At 42.2% G+C, this 13,021-nt stretch overlaps 1 protein-coding gene across 8 annotated transcripts in view; it reads right to left on the reverse strand.

Annotated features, from left to right (window-relative positions):
- The window catches only part of MEF2A (myocyte enhancer factor 2A), a 145,024-nt gene that overhangs the window by 24,600 nt on the left and 107,403 nt on the right, over positions 1-13,021 (reverse strand). For 7 of the 8 annotated variants that reach the window (XM_054041388.1, XM_054041384.1, XM_054041389.1 and 4 more), the window contains one exon: positions 9,542-9,601. The exons of the other annotated variant lie outside the window; for it this stretch is intronic. In XM_054041388.1, the coding sequence (XP_053897363.1) occupies positions 9,542-9,601 (60 nt within the window). The remainder of the gene's footprint in view (positions 1-9,541; positions 9,602-13,021) is intronic. 8 annotated transcript variants of the gene reach the window in all.

Below are 13,021 nucleotides of genomic sequence, written 5' to 3' on the forward strand. Positions count from 1 at the left end.
TTGCTGTACTAACACTAAATGCTCAAAATTCCTATTCAACAACGGTGTACACCAGTTCCTTCAGAAACTTAATACAGACTAATCTCATTTATTGTCCTACAAGATCCAAGCATTGTCCAAGATTCATTTAAATCGGTGAGGCTCATATTTCACTACATAAATCACATCAGCTGAAACAATGAACACACGTGGCTGAAAAGTACTCTATGTTCTGATTACTACTCTAAGCATAAATTATAGTCTTTGATGTCATTAATCTTTTATTGTGGTTCGGCTTCAGAGAAATGGACTTGTTGTATATGGCTTGGAGAAGTTAATCATAGGCAATCCGCTAAACAATACAAGATAAGAATCATATACACATTTTTATACCTCAAACAAATATGACATACCATTGTCCATATCCTAAAAAAAGCAGTCGACATAAGTGAATTTAAAAAATATCCACATTAAATCAACTAACCCAAAATAGTGCTGTAGCAAAAAGATATTTCAATATTTTTATACAAGTAATAAATATTCTGGTAGAAAAAGCTTAAGTATCAAAAACAAGAAAATTACTAAAATCAGCACTTGTCAACGTCATCAATGTGGCCATTTCAAATAAAGACAGTTCCAGTAAGGTAATGAAAGTAATTAAAAGAAACACACACACACCCCACCACCACTTCTTACCCCCTTGAAGAAAAACATTGCAGGGATGGCAGACAGAAGCTGTAGTCATAGGAGTGGTACAAATTTCAGCTCTCATCAAGAGGGAAATATCTATACTTATATTTCACTGCTTTTAAGAAGTGTATGCTTTCCTTCATTTGTGGAATAGTGGTATTAGGACAACTCAAAGTGGAAATAAATATACTTTGTATTATCACTGACACTTAAATACTGGTGATTAGAGAAAGTATAGCTCTAATCATACCATTAAGACACACCTCTGCCATTAGTGGAAGTGTATGAAAAAATAATTTAGGAAGGACTTACATCTTTAAAGACAAGATTTTAAAAAATAATGATGGGATCTTCAGAAATGCCCAAGTAACTTAAGGAAGTAAGTCCCATTGGCTTTGAAAGTCAAGGGGATTTGTGCTTCTTAGTAAAGTTAAACAAATAAGAGACCTGATTTTCTAGAGCAGGGATCGGCAACCTCTGGCACGCGGCTCACCAGGGTAAGCACCCTGGCGGGCCGGGCCAGTTTATTTACCTGCTGACACGGCAGGTTCGGCCGATCGCAGCCCCCACTGGCCACAGTTCGCCATCCCAGGCCAATAGGGGCTGCGGGAAGCGGCGCAGGAGAGGGATGTGCTGGCCGTGGCTTCCCCATCGCCCCTATTGGCCTGGGACGGCAAACTGTGGCCAGTGGGGGCCGCAATCGGCCGAACCTGCCGCGTCAGCAGGTAAATAAACTGGCCCGGCCCGCTAGGGTGCTTACCCTGGTGAGCCGTGTGCCAGAGGTTGTCGACCCCTGTTCTAGAGCAGTGGTTCTCAAAGCCAGTCCGCAGCTTGTTCAGGGAAAGCCCCCTGGGGCTGGGGCAGCGAACCGCAGCCAGTGGAAGCCGCGATCGGCTAAACCTGCGGACAGGGCTGGTAAACAAACCGGCCTGGCCCGCCAGGGGGCTTTCCTTGAACAAGCGGAGGACCGACTTTGAGAACCACTGTTCTAGAGTGCTGAATACCCAGAAACTTCCATTTTTTTAAATCTTGGTGTTACAGTTGTATGGTAAGATGAGAGGCTGCACTTTCAGAACCATTTTATATTTAAATGAAACTTCTGGGAGACACAAAAACCCACTATTCAGAAAGCCACAACAACAACAACAACAAAAAACACTTATAACTTTTATTTTTCTGACAGCTTTCAAATCTGAATGCTATCAGCCTAAGAGTGGAGCAGAGAAATTAGAGGCTGAAAACGTCTGTTACATCATCTGTCCAAACCCTTTCAAAGCCTGGCTTTTCACTACAGCAAATTGAAATGCTTTATTTGGTCTCAAGTATGGCTCCTAGTTTTCCATGTACTTCCTTTATTTTACTGACACACCACTATTAGATTTACATTGGAACCCTATTAAACACAGGACAAGTTCACGGTCATCTCAAACATTTGCCACATTTGCATAGCAAATGTGAACTGCACTTCCTTTTTCTTTTAATTTCTTTTAACCTCACCATGGCATCTGGTGACATTTTGTTCTTTGCCCATGAGAAGTAAAGACTTGCAGTTTCTAGCCATCACAAGCACTGGAATTGGGTCACCAACACATTTTACACTGTTTGAATTAGTTTGCACCTAATGAACACAGTCTGCTAACTGCCAACTTTTTCTCTGAAATGGAAACTCCACAACAGGAAGAAAAAAAGAAGCCAAACTTAACATACATTTTTAAGCAGCTATAATCTGCCAAATGAAAATGTTTTCACTAAAAGGTACACCAGCAACATGTCTCTGCCAAAATACATTTCTATTACTCTTCAATGTTGAAAATGGCTGAACCATTTTTTCTAAGACTTTAAAAAAAACTTGCCCCAGCCTGTATTAAATTTTCATATGAAATGCAGAACTTTGACAAAATTCTGAGCGACTGAAAGCAGCCCTCTAAAATGAAAATGCTTGTTCAACCTTACCTACAACTATTACTGTATGCTCCACCTACAATCAGTCTTACCAAATGGTTGTGAAATTTGCCAGCCCAGACACATCTAATTTGCCAATCCTTACCATGGTGATAGTTTTACTCGCCATTAAAAAAAAAAGCTGCTGTCCATGCAGGGCCGGCTCCAGGGTTTTTGCTGCCCCAACAAGGGAAAAAAAAAAAACAAAAAAAGCCGTGATCGCGATCAGCTCTACCGCCGCCGCTTCAGTCTTCGGCGGCAATTTGGTGGCTGGTCCTTCGCTCCGAGAGGGAGTGAGGGACCTGCCGCTGAACTGCCGCCGAAGAGCCGGACGTGCCGCCTCTCTCCGTTGGCCTCCCCAAGCACCTACTTGCTGGGCTGGTGCCTGGAGCCCGCTCTGTGTCCATGGACAAACAGAATATTAGAAAGCTATGGTATATCTGCATCTTTTTTTCTCTGAGGTTGGCAGATTGCTTGTTGAAGCAATCCACATCAACTTCATTGAAGTCACACAGGATGGGAGGGGAAAATGTGTTTGGGATAAATGTGCAGCTCTTTTCTGGATCTTCCTTGCCTTTAGTTGAACTGAGCCCTAAGTGAGCCAGGAGAAGGTATCAGCTTTTACCCACAATCACCTTCAAGGGTTTTCATAGTTGGATAAGAATATATAAAATGATGGTTTATCTGTAAGGCGTGGCGGGATTCAATTTTTATTTTTTACAATTTTGATGGATATTTATGTTTATTTTTAAGCCTTTTTTCTATTTAAGTTTTCACAGTTGTGCAAAACTATTGATTTTAAGGATTTTTTCCTATTTTTATTAGCACCCATCCACTGCTCTTGGTGCCGATCCCATAAATGAAAAGTCACAAAATAAACCAAGGCCTGTCAATAAATCTCTCTCTCTCAGCCCTCCCTATCCCTCAACAGCCTTAAAGAAGGGGGAAAAGGCTAAGCTTTTTGGAAAGCTTTCACCAATAACTGTTTAGAAAAAATATGACCAATAATCATTTAAAATTGTTTTAATTAGCTGACATTAACAACTTGTCACAGTTCATACCTTAGTTACAGTGGCCCAAGCTTCAATTGGAAAGTTAGCCAACAGAGTGAACCTGCTTATGTGCTGGCCACTTTGTGTGTTTGTTGCTGGGCTACAATTAAGAGCTCTGGGACAAAGAGGGTTAATTTACGCCAGCCACTCCATTTCAAAAGGTATATAGCAAGTCATAGCAAGGTATTGTGTATTAATGGCTCAGTGATATGGCATCATCTGAATGTTTCTGAAGTTCTGCTGGAGATACATTTTGCAAATCCCCCACCAACACAAGAGTTGTACAGTCATCATGTAGTTTCAACTGTCATTTGAGTGAAAAACTTCTGAGCAATGGGGGGTTATATTCTGGAAAATAAAGATGATGACCACCATAATTTGTTACTATACACCAGCTCCTTAAAATGTTTACTTTAGGATCCAATCAGAAAACACTAAGTCATTAAGAATGTTCAAGAAGTTCATGTAGGTATAGGCAATACTTTAACGCAGTATATTGTTTTCACTTAAGGGCAATTTCTAATTCACATCTGTAGTATCTATAACACTCAAGAAGTGGTACCTATAATAGGATATGGCCCTTAGTTTCATAGCTATGCTTCACTGTTTTTTTGCTGAGTGCATGAATGAAGCTTAGAAACTTGAGGCCTAATTTGGGAGAAAAGGACTGAATCTAGTCCTAACAACATAGGACTGTTTATAAGTAGGTCCTTTTCTTAATAAGCTGATCTCTGAAACACAGGAGAAATCACTATCTGGGATCCCATCATGTCTAATGATAACCTTGCTCTTCATTTCCCCCCTAAATTAAAAGGTTTCTTTCTTAGAATTTTTTTCTTACAATTAAAAGGTTTTCATAGAATTTCTTGAGCTTCTGGGTGCATGAAGGAAACATTTGTTGCATGTGGCCCAAGGTGGAGGCAGAGGGGAGAGTCAAACCAGCACTTTTACCCTACTAATTTAAGCACTACTCATTTATAAACTTCTTGAGCTCTGATTTTTATCTGGGAAGATCTTTTTTCCCAGTTGCCAGATTATTATTTGGCCATTATTTATGTGAGTATCTCCAGTGGTTTCTCTGATTGATAACTCTTGCTATGTTCTATTTCTGGGGCTGACCAAGTATATTCCCGAATTGGTCCTCAGCCACCAAATCAATATCTTGAGATGGAAGAAACACCAAGGAGCCAGATGATTGGTATTTATGTTGCCTTCCTGTAATATGATAGAATGGAACCTGGATGTCTCCATGCCATTACTGCATAAATCTGAAATCTGTGTTATATTTTATGAAAGTAAGAAACTCTTATGAATGTAAGACATCACTACAGTATTGTTGTTAAAATACTAATTTGGGGCACTCTGGTTTAAAGGAGCTCCGCAGTATCATAAAAATGTAGGGATGAAAGGGAATTCAAGAGGTCATCTAGCCTAGTCCATCCCACTGTGCTGAGGCAGAATTAAGTATACCTGTATCATCCCTTATAGATGTTTGTCTAATCTGTTCTTAAAAACCTCCAACAACAGGGATTCCACAACCTCCTGTATTTTACTATCCTTATAGTTAGAAAGTTTTTCCTAATATCTAACCTAAATCTTTCTTGCTGCAAAGTTAAGCTGATTACTTTTAGTCCCACATTCTGTGGATATGGCGAACAATTGATCACCATCCTCTTTATAACCACCCTTAACCTATTGAAGATAGTTTTCCTCCTGGGTCTTTTTTCCTCAAGATTCAACATGCCCAGCTTTTTTAAGCTTTCCTCATATGGCAGATTTTTTAAATTCCTAATAATTTTTGTTGTCCTCCTCTGGACTCTCACCCATTTTTTCACATCTTAAAGTATGGTGCCCAAAACTGGACACAGTACTTCAGCTGAGACCTCACCAGAACGAAGTATAGTGGAACAATTACCTCCCAGGTCTTACATACGGCACTCCTGTTAATACATCCCAGAATGACATTTGTCCTTTTTGCAACAGCATCACGCTGTGGATTCATTCAATTTTTGATCCACTATTACCCCATTTTTTTCTGCAGTACCACTACCTAACCAGTTATTCCCTATTTTTTATCTGTGCAAGATGTACTGTATATACTCGTTCATTAGCCCGTTCGTTTATAAACTGACGCCCCAAGATGGTTAGGTAAAAATAACAAAAACTCTATGACCCTTTCATAAGCCGACCCTATATTTCAGGGGTTGCAAACTTTGGCTCCCAGCCCGTGAGGGTAAGCCGCTGGTGGGTCGGGACATTTTGTTTACTTGGAGCATCTGCAGGCACGGAGCCCCTCATCTCCCAGTGTCTGCGGTTTGCCGTTCCCAGCCAATGGGAGCTGCAGGAAGTGACTGATGCGACAAACACTGACGGCTTTACTGACTTGTATTTGTTGTCTTTCGACATTTGCAGAGCACGCAGACGAATTCCAGTTCTAATGACAATGTACCCATTTTGTCGACATTCAACATTCGACATTCAACAACCCAATTACTGAGATCTTTCTGTAGCTCAGGAAATGAAGCGCACCACATTGGACATTTTTTTTCTTGCTTCTTGGCATGTCTTTTAGTGTTTTATTTTTTCGCCATTCTCTTACTTGCTTCTCATTGATACAAAATACACAAAAAGTGGCGCAACTATTGTTTGCTTTTACATATTCAACAACTAAGTTTGAACGCTGCATGATAAGACAACCTTTTTCTTTTGATTTCACCATTGTTCATTTTAAATACTAGTATGAAAATAGATTATCGTAGTTATAGATTTTGTAGGACTTTATATAGGAACGTCACTTGCTTTATCACTGTCAAATTATTATTCATCTTTGTTTATTTCAAAGCAGCCCTGTAGATGGCATGTCTGTAGGGATAACAAGCTAATTTCAATTTTATTAAAGATTGCATCGATTCTGCACGTTATATTTTCATACTGGCTCGAGACTTATGTGGTCCATTGGTAGAAATGCACGAAGAGATCAAATTACACAGTAGTGGACTGACACCAGTGCTATGGTACTATCGTTCATTGCATTTTTCTGATTAGTTTGTAAGGCATAGCATTTTGTGAAATGCATGGGTCAAATGTCATGCAGATCTGTGGCACTGCTCTTTTAGTATTCCTTTCAACCCAATCTAGTCCACTAAACAAAACGTTTGCAGCTTTAAAAGGCTGCAGTATTGACATCAATAAATGGGTCAGCAATCTTTGGCTCCCAGCCTGTCAGGATGTTTTGTTTACTTGGAGTGTCTGCAGGCATGGAGCACCTCAGCTCCCTGTGGCTGTGGTTCGCCGTTCCCAGCCAATGGGCGTGCCACTTCCCACAGCTCCCACTGGCTGGGAATGGCGAACTGCAGCCACAGGGGCTCCATGCCTGCAGACGGTCAAGGTAAACAAAACGACAATGTATTAGATATCAATTACAATGATATTCTATAAAGACATGTAAAGTATTACCGTATATACTCGTTCATAAGCCAAATTTTTTGGTAAAAAAGTGACGCATCAAAGAGCGGGGGTTGGCTTATAAACGGGTCTACACCAAAATCTGATGATTTTAATCTCTATGGAATCATTGAATTGAATATCTAATACATTGTCGTTTTGTTTACCTTGACCGTCTGCAGGCATGGAACCACAGCTCCCTGTGGCTGCAGTTTGCCGTTCCCAGCCAATGGGAGCTGTGGGAAGTGGCGCGCCCATTGGCTGGGAACGGCGAACTACGGCCAAAGGGAGCTGGGGGGCTCCACACCTGCAGACGGTCAAGGTAAATAAAATGACAATATATTAGATTTTAAACTCTATGGAATCATTGAATTGAATATCATAATAGCATAAACTATGACCAACATCAGTGGCAGCTTTGTGGCGATTTGAAGGTTGTTGCTCTCTTGCTTGGTCTGCAGACTGGATACACAAAGTACTGCTGTTTTCTCTGCGAATTGGGATAGTCGTGCAAGAGATTCCCACTACATCAAGAAAGATTGGCCATTCCGACAATCATTGGAGCCTGGGAGGAAAAGTGTTCAGCATCCACCACTTGTTGAATCAAGGAAAATTTTGTTACCACCCTTACACATCAAGCTGGGTCTGATGAAGAACTTTGTCAAGGCCATTGACAAAACACAAGCAGCTTTCAAGTACCTCCGTGGAAAATTTCCAAGGTTAAATGAAGCTAAGATAAAGGAAGGTGTGTTTGTTGGTCCTCAGATTCGTTAACTTCTTTGAGATGATGCATTTGACCATGCACTGCGTGGCAAGGAAAAGACGGCACGGAAAGCCTTCCAGTTAGTGGCAATAAATTTTCTCGGAAACAACAAGGCAGACAACTACAGGTTGTTGGTGGAAAACCTCCTCAAGGCATGCAAAAGCCTTCGTTGCAACATGTCGCTAAAGATACATTTTTGCACTCTCATCTAGATTTTTTTCCACCGAAGTGAGCGACTTCACCAGGACATTGCAACAATGGAGAAACGCTATCAGGGCAAATGGAGCCCATCAATGCTTGCACACTATTGCTGGACAGTGACAAGAGATGCTCCATTTAATGAATACAAGAGACAAGCCAAGAAGCGCCGAGTAGACACTGAATAGGACTAAACTATGTACATAATAGTTTTTTGCCTTTTGTTTCATAATAAATTTTATTTATATAACCCTTTTGCTGATTTTTAAAGTGTTACATAAACAGGACAGGTGAAATATTATCATGTAAAGCAACCATAAACATATGAAAAGACCTAGGTTTACAATTTATGATTAAAACTCTACTATCTACACAATATACATAGACATAAAATGTAAAAACTTAAATGTCTTTGAAACAGTAGCCTATCAGTTGTTTTGTCATATTTGAATTCAGCACATCAAAATACATAATAAATAGCACATTTTATCTCTGAAGCAGACTACGTCTCAAAAATTGTAGACCAGTGTTTTTTAAGATCATTCCGAATTCTAATCCTGTCATTCCAACCCCTTCCAGCTTGGTGTTATCTGAAAATTTTACAGAAGTGTACTCTCTGCTCCATCATCCAAGTCATTAATGAAAATATTTAACAGCACTGGAACTGACCACTATGGTACCCCACTTGATATGTCCTCCCAGTTTGACAGCAAACCATTGATAACTACTCTGAGCATGTTTCTTCAACCATCATTTGCCCACCTTATATTAATTTCATCTAGATCTAGTTTGCTTATGAGAATGTCATGTGGGACTGTGTCAACAGCCATACTAAAGTCAAGCTATAACCTTATCTACTGCTTCCCCCCATCCAATAGGCCAGTTACTGTGTCAAAGAAGGAAAGTAGGTTGGTTTGGCATGATTTACTCTTGACAAATCCACGTTGGCTATTACTTATCACCTTACTATCCTCTAAAATCTTACAAATTGATTGTTTAATAATTTGTTCCAATATCTTTCCAGGTACTGAAGCTAGGCTGATGGGTTCCTTAAGTTCCATGAGAATTTATGCTTAGCAAAATATTTATGGTTTCAGTGCGAGGTCTTGAAAGGGGGGGGGGGGGGGGAGGGAGGAAAGAAACATGAAAGCAAAAGCAGCAAACACTATTGTGAAACTCATGGCCATAAAAAAGGAAATACTATTAATTACCTGGAATGGGAAAATAAAGGAAGTTAAACATGCAGTTTACAATATAGTAAAGTGAAAAATGCAATTTACAGATTGAAAAGGCTAGTGTTTTTTTTTTTTAAATATATAAAGGAAAGATGACCGATCAATCCATCAGCTTACTTCTGTTCTGATTCAAAGACACTCACACTTTTTTTTTTTAAACTAGTCCGAATCAGAAATCACTCATAAGTGAATGCACACTCAAGAAACAAAGTTAAAATAAACCATGGTACTCTACTTACCCACTGGACTGGTACCAGCTCCATTTGGCACTGTGAGATCTGCCGTACCCAAAATACCACCTAACAATTAACAAAATCAAAGATAAAGCTGATCAATTTTCATTAGTACAGGTACTGTACTAATGTAATGTACTGTATCACATTAAAACATTTCAGAACAATAAGCAGCAGCATAAGAGGAGACGGGAGAACTGGCTGCTCCGTGAGGAGGAAACTGGCTGCTGATCACCTCGGTCAGTAGACAGTGCTCCACCCTGGTCCCCTATCCATAGGGATCAAGAACTGGTATGCTGTACTGGCAATAGGAGGTGAAGAGCAGATACCAATGGCTGATGAGGAGCTGCCATTCACCCCAAAGCTAGGAAGCTCACTGCCACTGCACCCGAGGAGATGTACTGTGATGGTGGACAGGGACTCCCTTTGAGGGAATACAGGCATCCATCTGCCGATCTGACATGATGTCCCGGGAGTTGTGCATCTGGAGCCCTCATCTGAGAAGTTATGGAAAGTTGCAGATGCTCATACACCCTTCTGATCACTACCCTATGCAGCTCATCCATGTGGACACGAATGATACTGCCAGGTCTGACCCTGAGCAGATCAGCAGTGACTGCAGGGCTCTAGGAGTGAGGGAGGAGTCAGAGTCAGGGGTGCAGGATGTGTTCTTGTCCATTCTCCCCATTGAGGGTAAGGGCCCAGGCAGAGGGACATCCTGGAGATGAATGCATGGCTATGCAGATGGTGTCTACAAGAGGATTTTGGCTTCTTCAACCACGGGATGCTGTTCCGGGAAGAAGGTCCGCTAGGAAGAAATGGGGTCCACCTGACCAAGAAGGAGAAGAGCATCTTTGTGTATGGACTTGCCAACTTAGTGAAGAGGGCTTTAAATGAGGGCAAGTGACAAAAGCCCACAGGTAAGAATAAAAACAGATGACCTTAACGGGGGAGAGGGGGCGGGGGAGGCATGGACAATTACAATAGGGTCAAAGGAGCAACAAAAGGAAATCAGTGGGGGAAATCTGATCAACATTTTAGATGTCTGTGCACAAATACAAGGAGTATGGGGAATAAACAGGAAGAACTGGAAGTATTAGTACATAAGCTAAATTCTGATTTAACTGGCATCACAGAGACTTTGGGGGATAAATTTCATGACTGGAATATTTTTATACAGAGGTATAGCTTGTTCAGAAAAGACATTTGGGAAAAAAGGGAGGATGGGTTGCATTGTACATAAAAGATGTATACAGCTGTTCTGAGGTCCAGAAGGAGGTTGGAGACAGACCAGTTGAGAGTCTCTTGGTAAAAATAAAAAATTTAAAAATAGAGGTGATGTCATGGTGGGGGTTCTGCTGTAGACCACCAAACCAGGAAGAGGAGATGGATTGCACATTTCTAAAACAATTAATAGAAATATCCCAAACAAAAGATGTTGTAGTAATGGGGGACTTTAGCTATCCAGCCATCTGTTGGGAAAATAATTCAGCAAAAGACAAAATTTCCAAAAAGTTTTTGGAATGTACTGGAGACAAAAAAAAAAAAAAAAAAAAAAAAAAAAAAAACAGTTACTCACCTTCTCATAACTGTTGTTCTTCAAGATGTGTTATTCATGTATATTCCAATCAGGTGTGCACGCCGCATGCACAGTCGTCGGAAAGTTTTCCCTTACCAGCTCCCTTCAGGTTGGCTGTGAGCCCGCTGGAGTGGCGCCTTCATAGCGCTCAATATACGACCCTGCCGACCCGACCCCCCTTCAGTTCCTTCTTGCCATCTACTCTGACAGAGGGGAAGGAGGGTGGGTATTGGAATGGACGTGAACAAGACATCTCGAAGAACAACAGTTATGAGAAGGTAAGTAACCGTTTTTAATTCTTCGAATGCTTGTTCATGACGATTCCAATCAGGTGACTCCCAAGCTCTACCCCAGAGATAGGGTCGGAGTTGAGGAATGCCGAATGCTGCATCATCTCTGGCGTGTTGGGTGATAGCATAGCAAGAGGTAAAAGTATGCACTGATGACCAAGTTGCTGCCCTGTAGATCTCTGGTATTGGGACCTGGGCCAGCAACACAGCTGACCAAGCTTGTGCCCTTGTGGAATGTGCTGTAAGAGTTGGAGCTGGGACCTTGGCTAATTTGTAACGTGTGCGGATGCAGGATGTGATCCAGGAAGATATTCTTTGAGATGAGACTGGGAGTCCTTTCATCCCGTCTGCTACTGCCATGAACAGTTGGTTCGACTTCCTGAACGGTTTCATGCGCTTGACGTAGAATGCTAGTGCTCTCCGAACAGCCAGTGAGTGCAGCCTCTGCTCTTGGGTATTGGTGTGAGGCTTAGGATAGAAGACGGGTAGAAAAATGTCTTGACCAGTGTGGAATTGTGACACTACTTTGGGAAGGAAGGCTGGGTGAGGCCCGAGCTGCACCTTGTCCTTGTGAAAGACCGTATAGGGTGGGCTGGAGGTCAGCGCCTTTAATTTGGACACCCGTCCAGCTGATGTGATGGCGACCAGGAAGGATACCTTGCACGACAAATAGAGCAGGGAGCAAGTTGCCAGCGGTTCAAGGGGGGCCCCTGTGAGCTTGCAGAGGATGAGGTTAAGGTCCCATGAGGGAACCGGTTGTCTAATCTGTGGGTATATGCTTTTCAAGCCCTTGAGGAAACGTCCTACCATGGGGTTAGCGAACACAGAGTGTCCAGATGCTCCCAGATAGAAGGCTGAGATAGCATCAAGGTGCACCTTGACGGATGATGTTGGTAGGCCCTGCTGTTTGAGATGCAGAAGCTACTCCAGGATGAGTGGTATAGATGCCTGGAGTGGAGTATCATTGTTGACGGGGCCACGCTGGGGCCAGCAGAATCACCTCTGCTTTGTCCCTGCAGATCTTGAGCAGCACCTTGTGTATGAGTGGGACCAGTGGGAAGACATACATGAGGCAGTCTCCCCAGAGTAGCAGAAATGCATCCGTGATTGAACCCGGGCTGCATTTCTGGAAGGAGTAGAACACTAGGCATTTCCTATTGCTCTGGGTGGCGAATAGGTCGACCTGGAGAAATCCCCACCTTTGGAAGATGGGATGAAGAACATCTGGACAGAGGGACCATTTGTGGTTGCAGAATGATCTGCTAGCTTGTTCTGCGCTCCTGGGAGATCATTCACCTGAAGGCGTCCTGAGTGGGCTATGCAGAACTCCCCTAGTTGGAGGAATAGGATATAGGGGGGAGGAATGGGCTCCACCCTGATTGCTGATGTAAAACGTAGCAGTGGTGTTGTCCATCATCACTGCCACACTTTGACCTTGCAGCCGGGACTGGAAAGTCTGGCATGCCAGTCGCACTGCTCTGAGCTCCCTGATATTGATATGAAGGTGGAGTTCATCCTGCGACCACAGGCCCCGTGTTCGGAGATCTCCCAGATGTGACACGTCCATTAGTAGAGACAAGGAAGGCGGTAGGCTGTTGAAGGTGACACCTTCGCATA

Source organism: Malaclemys terrapin, chromosome 10 (genome assembly GCF_027887155.1).
Source record: "Malaclemys terrapin pileata isolate rMalTer1 chromosome 10, rMalTer1.hap1, whole genome shotgun sequence".
Classification (NCBI taxonomy): domain Eukaryota; kingdom Metazoa; phylum Chordata; order Testudines; family Emydidae; genus Malaclemys; species Malaclemys terrapin.